At 43.6% G+C, this 17,171-nt stretch overlaps 1 protein-coding gene across 1 annotated transcript in view; it reads right to left on the reverse strand.

The window, feature by feature from the left end:
- Abca13 (ATP binding cassette subfamily A member 13) overlaps positions 1 to 17,171 on the reverse strand; it is a 367,979-nt gene that overhangs the window by 321,912 nt on the left and 28,896 nt on the right. Inside the window, exons 4-8 of the mRNA XM_045135973.1 lie at positions 15,804 to 15,955; positions 12,798 to 12,826; positions 11,498 to 11,661; positions 7,917 to 8,044; positions 1,135 to 1,268 (exon numbers count right to left, since the gene is read on the reverse strand). Coding sequence (XP_044991908.1) covers positions 1,135 to 1,268; positions 7,917 to 8,044; positions 11,498 to 11,661; positions 12,798 to 12,826; positions 15,804 to 15,955 — 607 coding nt within the window. The remainder of the gene's footprint in view (positions 1 to 1,134; positions 1,269 to 7,916; positions 8,045 to 11,497; positions 11,662 to 12,797; positions 12,827 to 15,803; positions 15,956 to 17,171) is intronic.

A 17,171-nucleotide genomic window follows, 5' to 3' on the forward strand; every position in this document is an offset into this window, starting at 1 on the left:
TATTTTCTTGTCTAATGTAAAAGACTTATAGCATTTTTCCCAAATGTCATTCTAACATACTAAGAAAACTGTCTCCTGAAAAGGGAGAGCAAAAGCTAAATTGGGGTTTCGTCTCTCATTTCCAACAGCCATGTCTAATGTCACAATTTCACTTCCTGTGGGATATAAAGAGTTCATACATTAGCCAGTTAACCCTGAACCTGCTAGAGAGGACTGGTTTTGCAAACACTGTGTCGCCCAGGAGTCTGCTGACTGTGTCTTCCTGCAAGCCCCCCATCGAGAGCGCAGACCGTGAACAGAGCTCACGCCGAAGGCAGACAGCAGAACTCTGCGCTACCACGTGCTGCGTGCTGCAGCCATCCCACAGTGCCCGAGACGGAGGCTTCCTCGTGTCTAGAGGTTGGCAAGCATCAGTCCAGCATTGGCATCTTCTCAGCATCTCACAAGGGCCTTATTCTGCATCGTGACATGGGAGCAGTTATTATCTGATGAGATGGGACAAGTGTATCACCTCATCCATTCCTTACAATGCCACCAAAGTCATCCAAGGATCCCACGCTCATGACTTCATCATCTGGTCCTAACTGTTCTTTAAAGGGTATACCTCCACATACTGTCAATGACTGAATTCATAAATTAGCTCTTTGACATGGTTTGGAGGGACATGTTCAAAGAACAGAAAATATTGTCAGAAAAGAGTATTTACAAGAAGGTGAGAGAAGTGAGGCAATCCCCACCCTGAGTGTGTGCCAAGACCTCATCTCCCTCTCCACCTCCTACCTGACCCAGTGGCGTACAGTTGGCCCTCCATTTCTAGAAAGCATTGGTTCTGGGACCCTCCAAACCTCCTTTATGAAATGGCATAGCAGTTGCATATGACCTACAAACAGCTTCCTTCATACTTTAACTTTTCCAGATTGTTGATAATAGCTAAAACAATATGAATGACATGCAAATGTCCTTATCCAGTGTTGCTTGGGATGTATGACAAAGATGTTGCGTTCAGATACAGTTTGTTTCCTCCAGATCTTTTTGTCTGCATTTGGTTGAATCTGTACACAAGGAGAGCACAAGAACAGGGCAAGCCACTCTTAGTCAACCCCGGGAAACCCACAGCGTGAGAAGCATTCAAACCTCCTTTAGCTCGGCTGAATAGTTCAGGATCTGCTCCATCTGAAAGTCATCCAAACCAAACTGAGCCTTGAGATCAGACTGGACTTTCTGTGGGTCCCACACCACACTCTGCGGGGACAGACGGCCATCAGACTCTGAAACCACAGATGACATACACCATCAGTTATTTCCATATTTGTACAAGTCAGTAGCAATTCAGAAGATAACACCATTTTCACTCTTAAAGGGATAGCAAATGAAGCCAAATGCCATCTGGGCATCAAATGAGAACAATAAACAAATGCTAATACAGTTGTCACTCCAGATACAGGGGCATTACAAGGCTCCAGTGAATGCCTGAAATCATGCAAAACTAAACACTGTGTATCGTAACTTTTCCTCTGCATACATACCAATAACAAAGTTTAATTCATATACTAGGCATAGTCTGTGATCAGAACCAACGATTACATGCTGCAGTGGCATGTCAACACCACCACCGTAGCACTCTAGTCCAGGACTACTTGAACACAACATTGTGGCTCCATGACGGCTGATCTTATTAGCTGCTAAGTGACTACTGGGCAGGCAGCTTGTACTGTGCAGAGACGTGAGGCAAAGGACTGATTCATGCTCAGGGCAAAATGAAATAGGCTGCAGTGAGATTTCATCTCATTACTCACAATGCCATGTAATCTAAAACTTATTGTTTATTCCTACAATTATTGAGTTCATACTTTAATAAATACAGATGGCTTTGGATACTACTGTACTAGAGGACTCCTGTCCTGAACACCCTGGAAATTATAGTAAGGCATCAAAAGACCACTGGCATAAATGATAACAGAACTGTAAGGGGAAATTTGAAAACATATTTTAAGAGCTTTACAAAATGCAGAGCCATGGACTCAATGATTTCACTTCTAAAACTCTATCTCACAGAACTCAATCAGATGACTGAACAAAAACTCATCCACAACAAGATGATTGTATTTGTTTTCTAACTGAATATTGAAAACCAGCAAGGATGTACATCAAGGAAAAGACTAATATAAAATTCTATGGAGGCTGGAGAGATGGCATAGCAGTTAAGCACTTGCCTGTGGAGCCTAAGGACCCCGGTTCAAGGCTCAATTCCCCAGGACCCACATAAGCCAGATGCACAAGTTGGTGCAGGCATCTGGAGTTCATTTGCAGTGGCTGGAGGCCCTGGCACACCCATTCTCTCTCTATCTATCTGCCTCTTTCTCTGTCGGTCACTCTCAAATAAATAAATAAAAATTTAAAAAATCAATATAAAATCTATGGAGATTTAGGAATCCTATCCCAAAAGTTTAAGTCCCTGGATAAAGTTCCTCCTGTTGAGCAGTTGAGACAATCAAGATTCAAAATACATATGGCACTCAAATAGTCAAGCAAAGCCATGTAGATGTCCTTCACCCCAATTATGAATCCTAAACACCCATCATTTGAGAGGGAACCTGTCCTGGAAATTGCAAACGACACACCAGCATATAAAATACAAGGTGAGCCATGAAACACAAACCCAGCAACTGTATCATCACAGAGCGTGAGCAGTCAGCCATCCCCAAGCACCATGCAAGCCAGCCGGCCTGCAAGCCACCTCCACATGCACGATCCAGCTTATGCTGTGATGTGAGCACAAGAGAAAAGACAGAGTCACGCAGCATGTTGTTTTAAAAAGTCAAAAGGGGGGTTGGAGAGAGTGCTTAGTGGTTAAGGAGCTTGCCTGCAAAGCCAAAAGGACCCAGGTTCAATTCCCCAGGACCCATGTAAGCCAGATGCACAAGGGGGCACACACATCTGGAGTTCATTTGCAGTGGCTGAGGCCCTGGTGTGCCCATTTTCTCTCTCTTTCTCTCTCTTGCTCTCTTTCTTTCTCTCACCCTGCCTAGTTCTTCCCCAACCCTCTCAAATAAATAAATTTTTTTTAAGTCAAAAGGTATACCAAATGCTAGGAATCCACTCTTTACTTGTAGTTTGATTGCCTTTGCATGACATCAGGGGGTTAAAAGTTGGTTCCTGAGATTAAAACTTAGTATGCATGGTATGTTGAAGAGGGACTTGATCCTAGGCTAAACATTTCCTGCAATAGGTCTGTCTAAGTACCCACCAAACATCACTGAGGGAGGTGCTGTAATTGTCTCACGTGGAGAGAGGAGGAAGCAGAGTCACTTAAAGACATCCTCCCAGAGTAAGTCAGCATTTACATGAAAGAATCTGGTCCCAAAGCCCGGGTTGTAAATATCAATCACTCACTACTGCTCTCAGAATGTGCTAGAATTACTGACAAAGTTCCAGGAAAGGATAGGAAGTAGTAACATTAACCTACAAGCATATTAAAAAGTGAAAGACAAGCTGGAGGGATGGCTTTGTGGTTAAGGCACTTGCCTGTAAGGCCAAAGGACCCAGGTTTGATTCCCCAGGACCCATGTAAGCCAGATGCACAAGGGAGTTCATTTGCAGTGGCTGGAGGCCCTGACACACCCATTCTTTCCCTCTCTCTCTTTCCCCCCTTTTGATGTCAAATAAATAAATAAATAAAAATAAAGTATTTTTTAAAAAGTGAAAGACAATATCCTAAAAAACAGTGAAGGATGGTGATTCTGAAGCTCATGGCTGAACAGCAGAGTATGTGGCACGTGATGACAATGCCACAGAGTCCCTTCCTGCACTTCAGTCTGCTCGTGAGTAAAAAGCATTTTTCTTGGAGACAAGAGAAATGAAGATTATTTTTAGTGGTCCCTAGATGTATATTTATAATAGTATTCCTCAATCTATCTCAGATAGAAAATTGCTTTTAGGGCAGGAGAGATGGCTTAAAGGTTAAGGCACTTGCCTGAAAGGCCTAATAATCCAGGGTCCATTCCCCAGTACCCACATTAGCCATATGCACAAGGTGGTGCACGTGTCTGGAGGTTGCTTACAGTGGCTAAGGGGTTCTGGTGTGCCCATTCTCTCTCTCATAAATAAATAAGTAAAAATGCTAAAAAAGAAAATTTCTTGTAATGACATTCTTTAAAGTAATTATGCTCTAGTTGTAGGGCAAATTGATTGCTATAATTTGGATGATACAGAAAAACTTGAGCTTCCAAATGAGTGTTAATATCGAGGTCACTGAGGTATTTTAATGTGTCTCCTAGCTAACCTGTATGAGCATAAGAGAGAGTTCCTGATCACTAAATTATCATAAAAATGCAGTTAATCCTTATTGACCTAACTCCTCTCCTAGATGCACTCACAGAGCCCTTCCTCTCCCTGGGCTAAGTGGAGTTTGTACTGAGGAAGGATACTATGGTAGTTGTCCAAGCAGCCAGAGAAATGAGGCTTCCCTGAAGGAATGTCTGTGTGGCCAACACATAGAGCTCAGGAGACAGAGCTACCCAAAGGGAGAAACAGGAGACTCAGCCCAGGCACCTGACCCCAGTGCTTATCTGCCTCCAACGTTCCCCTCACACACATCCCAGGAACATCTTTCTATAATATTGATCTGCTGAACTGTTCCACTAGCCGCTGGAAATCTGCCCAAGGCCTCTGGGTCCAGGTCCTGCCGCTACTTTCTGTACCTCAGACTCACTGAATGCTGAGAGCTCTTGGCTCCTGGCAAGGCCAACACATCACTCTCTGTCCCCTTTCCCCAGAAATGCTCTGCAATGAAGTCTGACATCCTTCAAAATTCTCCTTGAAGTATTTTTTCTAAGGAAGATACCAGATCCCTCCTCTGTGGTTCTGTTTTTCCTTGACTGACATCTCTATACTTTATTAAACTTGACTTCTCTGACAGCAAGAACTATTTTTTTTAATTTTTTATTTATTTATTTGAGAACGACAGACACAGAGAGAAAGACAGATAGAGAGAGAGAGAGAGAATGGGCGCGCCAAGGCTTCCAGCCTCTGCAAACAAACTCCAGACGCATGCGCCCCCTTGTGCATCTGGCTAACATGGGACCTGGGGAACCGAGCCTCAAACCGGGGTCCTTAGGCTTCACAGGCAAGTGCTTAACCGCTAAGCCATCTCTCCAGCCCCAGAAAGAACTATTTCTTCCTGGGTCTGGTGATGTTTGTTCCCAGCTCCTATTGAGGCTGAGTCAGGAGAACTGTAGGTTTGCCATCAACCTGGAAAATTTAGTGAGACTATCTCAAAATGCAAAAAGTAAATATGTTTATATATATATAAACCTCCAGTACCATACACACATGTGTAGGTACACACAGAAACATGAACCATTTCATATTCAGCATTTTGTTTTGTTTTGTTCTGTTTTGTTTTGTTTCAAGACAGGGTCTCACTCTAGCTCAGGCTGATCAGGAATCACTCTGTAGCCCCAGGAGGGCTGGGAACTCACAACAATCCTACCACCGCCTCCTGTGTGCTGGAACTAAAGGCGTAAGGCACCACACACAGCTTGTATTCAGCTTTTCATTCCCACCCTTAGTGAGTCATTAGTGTGTGGCTCATAGAACATGTTCAGTGGAGGCTGGGTGAATAAGAGAATGAATAAGTGGGTGGATAGACTGATGATAATGGTGTGAATGGGTGGGGGTGAGTGAATAAACTAATGGCTAGGTGTTGGATTGATGGATGCGTGGAGGGATGGGTGTGATTGTTAAATTCGGTTGTCAATTTGTCAGATTAGGAATCCAGAGACTCTCCTCTTGGGTGGGTCTATGAGGAGGCTGACTCCAGGAAGGGTTAACTGGAGGAGGAAGTTTGGGCCGCCCTGCCAGTGCTCCGCAACCTACAAGGAAGCTCAGAGAGAACACAGACCCCTTTCTGGTCTGGCTGCCTGTGCTGCTCGCCCATGAGCGCTTCTCCTGGCTGCCCTCGCTGGTCACGGCACGATCACGGTACGAGTTAGCACTGGAACCAAGTTTCCTCAGCCTTCCAACACGGACTGAGGCCCAGCGGCTCTCCAGGAATCCCCCAGGCCTCCGGTGCCAGATTGAGAGTGCTGAGACATCCAGGGACATGGGCTGAACAGCTGCCGGGTTCCTAGATGCTAAGCCTGCAGACAGCTGCTGTTGAGCTGCCGTAAACTAGTCAATAACCCCCTTCATAAGGCCAACCCATTCTACTCATTCCGCCCCTCTAGACCCTAACAAGGATACAGTCGGCGAAAGGTCAAACGGACAGGTGGGTGAGGATAAGTTCTAACTTAGCTGTTCTCTTTCACATTTGCCTGAGACAAAGAAACAGAAAAAATAAGAGAACTTAAAAGTAAAACATTAAGGCAACTGAAAACTCAAGACATAGTGTCCCAGGTCAAGAAAAAAAAACAATGAGGATTATTTTATTCCCTTCCCTATGGAAGGGCTGTTTCAGCACACAGCGCACATCAATGTGCCCTCTCTTACTTCCTTCACTAGTTTTCAGATATTTCCTCCAAAAGGAGCTCAGAGAGATGAAGGGTTAAAATCATAGAGCAAGTGATTGGCCTTAACTTACAAGATAAAGAATTAACCTCAGACATGGAAGACTTTTAAAAATCAGTTCTTTCCTTAAAAAAAAAAATTATTTATTTGTCTGAGAGAGAGAGAGAGAATGGGCATGCCAGGGCCTCTAGCCACTGCAAACAAACTCCAGACACATGCACCACCATGTGCATCTGGCTTGCATGGGTCCTGGGGAATTGAACCTGGGTCTTTTGGCTTTGCAGGCAAGTGCCTTAATTGCTAAACCATCTCTCCAGCCCCAAATCAGTTCTTTCTTAATATGAATATTTTAAATGACTGCAGTATTTATTTCGGGAGGGAGTGTTTATGTGCACACATGCTCTTGTGAATGAGCGTAGACACACACTCATGCCACCACATGCATGTGAGGGGGTCAGAGGACAGCTGTCAGGAGCAGGTCCCTGCCGCCCACCGTGCTGGAGACAGGGTCTCTTGTGCTCCAGGCTGGATGGCCTGAGCTTCCTTCTGGCACTCCTCATATCTCCACCTTCCTTCTTGCTGTGGACATGCTGTGATTCCAGATGCCACCACAGTGTCGGGCTCTTTATTTATTTATTTTTAAATTTCTTTTATGTTCATTTATTTATTTGAGAGCGACAGACAGAAAAAGAGGCAGAGAGAGAGAGAGAATGGGAGCACCAGGGCTTCCAGCCACTGCAAACGAACTCCAGATGCGTGCGCCCCTTTGTGCATCAGGCTAACGTGGGTCATGGGGAATCGAGCCTCGAACTGGGGTCCTTAGGCATCACAGGCAAGCACTTAACCGCTAAGCCATCTCTCCAGCCCCGTCTGGCTCTTTTAATGGGCTCTGAAGATCTGGACTCGGGTACTCATGCTCTCATGGTACTACCTTATCCACTGAGCTATCTAACCAGCACTGACTGCAGAATTTTAACAGCAGCCTGGCATGGTGGCACACTTTAATCCCAGTACTTAGGATGCTGAGGTAGAAGGACAACTTGTGAGCTTCAGGCCAGCCTGGTACTACAGAAAAGAAAAGAAGAAAATAAAACCACAGAGGTAGCAAGTTAAATTTTAATTACACTCCCACCCTTTTTTTGCTGGGTTTGTTTTTTTTTTTTTTTTTGATGTAGGGTCTCACTCCGGTCCAGGCTGACCTGAAATTCACTATGTAGTCTCAGGTTGGCCTCGAACTCACCACAATCGTCTTACCTCTGCCTCCCAGTGCTGGGATTAAAGATGTGCACCACCACGCCAGGCATCTCCGTCCACCTTCTACGAAGGGAAGCGGTTACTTTCTGCTTGTCTTGTTTGCCTGAGGGGCACTGAGACACTGCGATACCCTGGCTGCCCTGAAGTCCCCTTACCATTGGCGGCTGCTCGGCGCTGCTGCAGAAACGTCAGCATCGACACAGTCCCGTTCAGAATTCCTGACACCTGCAAGAAGGTCTGGTGGCGTGGTAGCCAATCTAATTCTCCCAGAGATGTTAAGGAACTAGAACCAAGACAAAAGCAAAGTAGTGCAAGTTGGTAGCTGGCCAAACAGCCACAATGCCAGACTTACTTATTTCCCATGACCTGAGCCCCCGCCCTGCTCCCAGGAGTGACATCACGTGTCCCAAACTCCCTAGGAAAGGCACTAAGTAGAAGCGAGCTCTTCTCTCTAGGTCTTTCACACAGACCTCAGGTTTGGGACAGCTCTGCACAACTGCAATTGTAGGTTCAGCCTTGAGTTTTTTAGTCCCTCCCACAACAAGCTCTTGGGGCCGCCAGCACACAGTGGCTATGACTTGGAATATGGAGCAAACATCAGCTTGGCTATGGCAAGTTCAGGTCAACAGTGAAACACAAGTAACTGACTGGAGTTACGTTCACCCCACACCAAATCCTGCACTGTCTGAGTCTGAGCCCATGGGTCAGAATATGCCAGGGTCATTCAGCAGGTTATCTAACTACTTCAGAGAATAGGGGTCTTTGGACCAAGGTATCCATGAGTACATGGTATTCATTCTATTTTTAAAAGACCAATATTTTATAATTAAATATATGTTATTAGAAAATACAATTAGCTAAAATGGGGATGTATTAACATTTTAGCAATATGATGTCAACACAACCATCCATTGTAATTCCAAGCAGATAATTTTCCTGTAGTTTCTTACTAGGGACAATCTCTCATGACAACTCTGTTTGATTTCTTTTTTCTTTTTATTTTCTTTTTTTTATTTTTTGGCATTGAGGTAGAGTCTAACTCTAGTCCAGGTTGACCTGGAATTCACTATGCAGTCTCAGGGTGGCCTCGAACTCATGGCCATCCTCCTACCTCTGCCTCCTGAGAGCTGGGATTAAAGGCGTGTGCCACCATGCCCAGCAACAACTCTGTATATTAAGGAGAATTCCAAGACTATAGCATACATCCCTGAAAACTGGAACTTCTTAGATGCTCATTTACAATGATGGATACTGTTTGTTTTTATTTTTCAAGGTAGGGTCTTGCTCTAGCCCATACTGACCTGGAATTCACTATGTAGTCTCAGGGTGGCCTCAAACTCACAGCGATCTTCCTACCTCTGCCTCCCCAGTGCTGAGATTAAAGACGTGCACCACCACGCCAGCAATGATGGATAATTTTAATATCCAAAGGTTTGGTAAGTGAATGTTCATGGTGTATTTAGTTTAATCAGCTAATAATTAATATGCCACATGAAAAATGATTATCTATGACAGATTTTCTTGATGTTCTGCTAAGAATGCAAAGTATAGAAATAAAATTCAGTCTGAAGATGATACTTTTCAACAACTGACATCAGTATCTTTCAAGTTCATATTTTTCTCTCTCTGACCAGTTTGACTATGCTCCTATCAACTGCATAATGGTCAAGGCTTAGGGCAAGCACAGAAGGGCGAGTCCATTTATGCTAAGGAACTGTCAGAATGTGTTTCATTCTCCTACATCTACAAATGCATCCTCATAACAACTAAAAATCCAAAATCAAATTTAGGATCTCTGCTACTTAGTGTTCTTCTCCAAAATATAAGGACTGGCGTAGCACCCGTGGCTGAACCCCACCTTCAACTAGGTCTGTATAGACTATAAGAGGCCGTGCGTGTGTGTGTGTGTGTGTGTGTGTGTGTGTGTGTGTGTGTGTGTCCAGTCCAGCCTGAAGAGCCAACACACCCTCAGTGTCTATTCCTGCCAACCACAGCAGCTGGTCCTTGTCCACCCCTAGACTGAGGGATGCAAACTCCAGTGGAATGCCACACAAAAGGCCAACCACCCAGGCACTCTGCTCATTGGAATACAGAGGTCTTGGGTAAGAGAGAGCCAGAGAGCATGGGGACATGTCCTCCTGGCCCCATTGACTCTCTGTGTTATGCATGGAGATATAGTCTGATGAGGATCATGGAGGGGGCATCAATGTATAAGGGCAGGATACAGGCCTGTCTTGCCATGGCCTAAGGCAATGTGAAGTATTCTCACTGATTATAGATGAAAGAGTTAGGTTAAAAGCCTGAAAAGACTATAAACTTTTACTGATAATGTACCATGTTCATATACATCTAGACAAAATAATTTAATTTTTTAAAAAGTGTTATTTAAGATATAGGAAACCTGCTGTGGAAAAGGGCTTCCTGCAGATGTCCCCTCCTAGAAACATGGGGCCAGACCCACATTACCAGACTAATGTTCAACCCGCTGAACTATATACCAAAACCACTGAGCTTATCAGGGCTGCATAGTGTCTTGGGCAACTGTGGCACAATTATTACTTTAAATGATTATGCTTATGTCACTTGTCTAATGGTAAAAAACTTAGAAACAACCAAAAGTCTAATGCTAAGATTATTAAGTAAATTACAGTATTATTAACCAAAATATAATATTATGCAGCAATCAGAAATAATCATTTGAAGACCACAGGGATCAGTGAAATGATAATGAGATGTTAACTTTTTAAAAATTTTTGTTGGGCTGGAGAGATGGCTTAGCGGTTAAGCGCTTGCCTGTGAAGCCTAAGGACCCCGGTTCGAGGCTCGGTTCCCCAGGTCCCACGTTAGCCAGATGCACAAGGGGGCGCACGCGTCTGGAGTTCGTTTGCAGTGGCTGGAAGCCCTGGCTCGCCCATTCTCTCTCTTTCCCTCTATGTGTCTTTCTCTCTATGTCTGTCGCTCTCAAATAAATAAATAAAAAATGAACCAAAAAAAAATTTAAAAAAAAAATAAAAATTTTTGTTTATTAGTATTTATTTATTTGAGAGTAACAGACAGAGAGAGAAAGAGGCAGAGAGAGAGAGAGAGAGAATGGGTGCACCAGGGCCTCCAGCCACTGCAAACAAACTCTAGATGCAAATGCCCCCTTGTGCATCTGGCTAACGTGGGTCCTGGGGAATCAAGCCTCAAATCCAGGTCCTTAGGCTTCACAGGCAAGTGCTTAACTGCTAAGCCATCTCTCCAGCCCGAGATAATGTTAACTTTAAAAAAAAAAATTTATTTATTTGAAAGCAGAGAGAGAGATTGAGAGAAGAGAGACAGAAAGTAAGAGAATGGGTGCTCCAGGGCCTCTAGCCACTGAAAACGAACTCCAGATGCATGTGCCCCTCTTGTGCATCTGGCTTATATGGGTACTGAAAAGCCAAACCTGGGTCCTTTGGCTTCGCAGGCAAGCGCCTTAACCACTAAGCCATCTCTTCAGCCAAGATAATGTTAACTTTTTAACATAAAACATGTTCTAACAGAACCATAGTACCCTGTGAGCCACACACACACAGATGGGAAATGAAGGTAGAGGTGGAAGGAAGGGCTCCAGATGAGACAGACAGATGGAAGGTAGAGGAGGATGTGGAAGAAGGCCTCCAGCTGTTTTAGAAGGACATTATTGGTGACATCTTCTGACTAAAACTGCACAAGAAACCACCTGTGATGGCCTGTATTTTTCTTCTTCACTTACCTCAAAACTACCTGTAGACAATGTACTGTGGCATACAGACCATCTTCTACAGAAGCATTGGTTATGTGTAATATAGGCAAAGAAAGTAGACAGTCCCAAACGTGACGTTGCTGGTGGAGGCTTTCCAATCCTGATATCACCTCTTCAGTTTTATTGAGGTCCATCTGATAGAAAAACATTACCAAAAGTTGTCCTCTGTCGTTGTAGTAACACGCTAAGTGAGAGAGGGTCCAGCCAGACAGGGTGCTGCAGAAGTACAAGCATGCTGACCCTGGCGCACTCAGGCCTGACCCAGACCATACGCATGGTGCCCTCTTCTCATCCCACCTCCAGTACACAGCGAGCATTGCACCTCAGCCCACACGTCCACGTGCCTGGCTACGTCACACCTCAGCCAGGTGTGGCATATAGACACATGAGTTGATTTCCTATCTCATCTTGAGATGCGGCTCCAGCCACCAGCTGTCTATATCCAATGCAATGTCTAAGAGATTCTCTGAAGGCAGATGCATGTCTCACTCCTGCACTCAAGTGACTGCAATGAACATTTTAAACAAAAATGAAGCAGTGTAACATCATTATCAGAATTCTATAACAAGAAAGTCACCAGAATTCTGTCATCGTAACAAGCAGAATTACTTTCCTGTGGTCAAACCTCTTCAGCTCACTGTGTGTGTGGCCTTGATCGTTAGGCATCACAGTCGTACTGTGCAATCTGAGGGTGGTTTCTGCTTCTCATACTTGATATAACATAATTGTCTTCAATGCACCATATTAATTATTAACTGATTGTGCCAAATAGGCCATATACATTTACTTACCCTACTTTTGGATGTTAAAATCATCCATCACTATAAATGAGCACCTAAGTTGTTAGTATTATAAGTAAGATAAATTGCCAGAACAATTACTGGCACAAAGGGTATTAAATTATTTTTCCAAAAGTTATTATATCAATTTTTCATTGTCACAAGCCATATATAATTATGTTATACAACATATGTTACAAGATTTAGGTATCATAATTTCCTTTAAAATGTTAATTTTGTTATGAAAGCAGTGCTTTATCCTATTTGTAAGCTTATATTCTTGCTTATATGCTTGTCAGAATTTACATGAACTATATTTCCTGTATGCCCTGGTGTATCAGAAACCTCAGAGCAAAGATGAGTGTTCGTGTCTAGTGTAATTACATAATGGAGACACTGGTGTTCCTGCTCCATCAGAATCATTAGGTGGCTCCATTTGGTAAATAACCATCTCTCTGGAGACTGTTTCAAACTTTTGTGATGATACTTACTGTTAAAAAACCGAAGCCATAAGAAGAACCTACAATAAAGCAGATTTTAGAGATCAGTTTCATTATCAAGGCAACCATGTCCTCAGTGACCAGTTTCCAGGTGAAATGAAGTTCCAGAGCCCGGCCCGAGGACACCCAGACAGAGGAGGGAGGCTGCGGAGCCATTGGTGCTGTGTGTGGAGCACATCGATGTCAAGTGAGTTCCTGGGCAATAAATGACTAAGCCACATTTCAGTAATTTCCCCAAGAGTATTGTATACTTTTGTCCAGTGTCTGATCCCACCAGGCAAAATGAGCCTTCAGTTAAGGATGGAGAGTGAAGAGAAATAAATAAAAGTGAGCTGGGAGTGGTGGTACCCATGTGGAATCTCAGCACTCAGAAGTCAAAGGCAGGAGGACCTCTGAGTTCAAGGTGAGTCTGATCTACATAGTGAATTCCAGATAAGCCAAATCTACACAGCAACACTCTGTCTCAAAAAAAAAAAAAAAAAAGGATGAGGAGAAGAAGGAAAAACAGAAGGAGGAAGAGAAGAAGTTAATGGGAAAGAAAATAAAATGAAATTATAATTTTGTATTACTTTGGAATTGCATATGCTATGAGAAGTAGCTCAAAGGACAGCAAATTGAAATTTTTCATCTCAAAAAAATCCTTCCATCAGTGGGATGAGGAAAAAGAACTACATTTGAAAACCAAAAACTTTGGTTTATTTTTTGAGACAGAGTTTTTGCTCTGTGGCCCAGGTTGGCCTCAAATTCACAATTCTCCTGCCTCACGCCCACAGTACTAGGACAAGTGTGCACTACCACACTCAGCTTTGAAACCACTTTTATAAAAGTGGAATGACTCCTCACAGAGGTGCATGGAACTTCATCATCCAGTGACCTAAGGGTCTGGCCTATCACTAATGCACATGAGGCCCGTCGTGGAAACCAGCCGCAGGGACACAACACCCCTTGTCTTGCCAACTCTGGACAAAGTGGATAAGTGTCTCCCAGAAATGACACTCTCATGCTGCCTTCTCTGAGCTGATTCTTCATCCCTCTGCCAAGTTTCTCCCTCCTTTCATTGCTATGTTCTCCATAAAATAAAGATGTGTGTCTAACAAGAAAACGTTGCGTTGTGTACTTAAGGGCAGCCAGCTTTACCAAATAAAGAAAAGGACACCCATTTAAATTTGAATTTCATATTTTTAAGTGATCTTTTATTTTATTCATAATATTGAGAGCAACAGGCATCTTAAAAGTAGGTATTGTTTTAACTGAAAGTCCTAATTAAATATATTAATTTTTTACATTTCTTATTTGCAAGAGGGACAGGGCAGGAGAGAAAGTATAGGCACACCAGGGCCACTCGCCACTGCAAACAAACTCTCTAGACACATGTGCCACTTTAGCATTTGATGGGGAATCAAACCTGGGCCACCCAGGTCAGCATGCTTTGTACGCAAGTGCCTTTAACAACTAAACCATCTCCCCAGCCCTGAATATCTTAATTTTGAATGGTAAGTAGGGCTTTAAAAGTGAGGACCAGATTACGGTAGCCCCCTGTTTAATGAAACTGTTCATAGGCAAAGACTGGGCATATGAAGGTGGCAGCTAGATGTACCAGTCTGAGGTACAACCTCATTTGTGAACTGAACTCTAAACTCTATTCCATTTTAACTTTCACCATAGATTTATAAGGAGCCAACGCCTCTAAATATGTCCACAATGAACAGAAATCACCTTTGTTTACAGGACCACCAAATAATCCAAAAGACTTACAATTAAAGCAAGTTAATCATAAGAGAAAAATTTTAGCAACAAGCCAACTTGGTGGTTGGGGAGGCTGAGGCAGGATGATCATGAAATGCAGACCAGTCTGGGATCCACAGCAAGATTCTATCTCAAATAGATATAGATGGATAAGTAAATAAATAAGCAAGCCAGGCCTAGTGGTATAGGCTGAGGCAGGAGGATAGCAAGTTTAAGGCCAGCCTGGGTAACTTCTCAAAGTAAATAGCTAAAAGAGAGCTGGGGAGGGTACAGCTCTGGTAGAGTGCTTGCCTGGCCAGTACTCCACTGAGCCCTGTGTTCAGTCTCCATGGCTGCTTAAATAAAGAAAATTTCAGTAACAGAAAAGACTAAGGATGGTTTATGAAGAGAAAAGGAATTGGAGTACATATGTTCATATGTCTGGGAAAGGTGTTGACAGATCTTAAACAGGAAGAAAACATGGGAAAGGAAGACAGAGAAGGAAGGATGAGCCATGCCTCACCAAGGAGCATGAGCCTACTGGGTCTCAGTGCTTTGGAAGGCTAGGTAGTGCTTGTCCTGGGAGAAGATTGCAATGCCATCCTCCACAACAGGCCTCAGCGCCACCCTCACCCAGCAAGGGGCACAGCTTTCCCCATCAGGAGAACCTAGTTCAATAAAAGTTTAGGGATTTGGGCTGGAGAGATGGCTTAGCGGTTGAGCGCTTGCCTGTGAAGCCTAAGGACCCCGGTTCGAGGCTCGGTTCCCCAGGTCCCACGTTAGCCAGACGCACAAGGGGGCGCACGCGTCTGGAGTTCGTTTGCAGAGGCTGGAAGCCCTGGCACACCCATTCTCTCTCTCTCCCTCTATCTGTCTTTCTCTCTGTGTCTGTCGCTCTCAAATAAATAAATAAATATTAAAAAAAAAAAAAGTTTAGGGATTTTATGAGCTGGAGGGATGGCTTAGTGGTTAAGGCATTTGCCTGCAAAGCCAAAGGACCCAGGTTCAATTCTCCAGGACCCACGTCAGTCATAGGGACAATGGGGCACACGTATCTGGAATTCGTTTTCTGTGGCTGGAGGCCCTGGTGCATCCATTCTCCCTCTCTCTCCTTTTCTCTGTCAATAGAAAATAATGAATAAATAAAAATAAAATATTTTTTAAATGTTCAGGGGTTTTAGATACATTCTGAGTTCTCACTGCTTCCTCAGGGGCCCTGCTAAGCTTTGCCCGGAAGCAGTGAGACAGGTGTGAGAAATGAGATTTACCTACCTTGGGCCTCTGAGCTTTTCACCCAGAGTGTTTGTAAGTGTCTCGCTTTGTCCATTGTTTCATAAATTTCCTCAGCCAGATCTTGTATCTCTTTTAAAAAGGCCAAGCTGTTGATTTTCTTGTGGTCAGCTACAGTCTGGAACCTAGACAAACTTCAAAGGCGTAGAATGAATACTGCAGGTATTTACACTAACAAGCTTCTTCAACGTTTTGAAGGCTTGTGGTCCTGTATGCCAAACTGTCTTTAACTAAACATGTACCAGTTTACACTCAGCCACCCACTCTGGGAACCATCATCTAAAATAAAAATTACCATTAGAAATCTTCAAAATTTAAAGTTAGAATTTTTTTTCTCATTCTCATTACCTATAAAGCCAATCAACTGTTTCATCTATTCAACATATATTATTCAGCATACCCGTGTAATGTACAGAGAGTGAGAGGAAGTCGGGTAGCTTTGTTAGGCCCTTTGGGGTAACTTCTCACGTAAATCACATGTGTTTCCCTTACACTCTATATCTGCCTCATGGGTGCTTCCCCTAAACTCTGGACCTGCTCCCTGTGTAATTTCTCTAAACTCTGGGTAACCATGGGTGTAATTCTTTGCTACTCATTTCTCGTCTGAACTTCTCGATCTCTGCTTTGGTAGTTTCCCTCTACTATTCTTCCTGAAGCTACTACCATTTTCCCTCTTAACTTCCATGGAGAAGCTCAGGGCAGAAACCATGTGTGTTCTTTCTAAGTCTCCTTACATAAGTACCTAGGTTCTGTCTGCCACGCACTGTGGCTCTGCTCCCGTCTTTCCCTCAAGACCTCCCTGTATCTTAAGGGAGCCTCATGAGCTGTGCTGTGCCTTCCACAAGACTGCCTGTTTCCTGCTTTCTACCTGTTTATGACACTGTTCTGACCTTCTTCCTAGATCCCAATTTCCGTTAAACCCCACAATTTGTGATTTTTCCCTGAATAAACTTAAAAATTTATAATTTATCCTTCTTGCATCTATTCTTATCAATTATTTGTTAAAAATAGAAGTGCAGACTGGAGAGATTGCTTAGTGGTTAAAGCACTTGCCTATGAAGCCTAAGGACTCATATTCAACTCTCCAGGTCCCAAAAAGGCCAGACACACAGTCACACATGCAAGGTCATACATGCACACAAGGGGCACATGTCTGGAGTTTGAGTGCAGTGGCTGGAGGCCCTGGCATGCCAATACTCTCTCTCTCTCTCTCTCTCTCTCTCTCTCTCTCTCTCTCTCTCTCTCTCTGTCTACCTGTCACTCTCACTCTTATGCTCTCACATTAAAAAAAAAAGGCCAGACTGTTGGGTTTTCCTCAAAAAATAAAACAGAAGAGCACTGAAATCTGGA

The sequence above is a fragment of the Jaculus jaculus genome, chromosome 16 (assembly GCF_020740685.1).
Source record: "Jaculus jaculus isolate mJacJac1 chromosome 16, mJacJac1.mat.Y.cur, whole genome shotgun sequence".
Lineage (NCBI taxonomy): Eukaryota > Metazoa > Chordata > Mammalia > Rodentia > Dipodidae > Jaculus > Jaculus jaculus.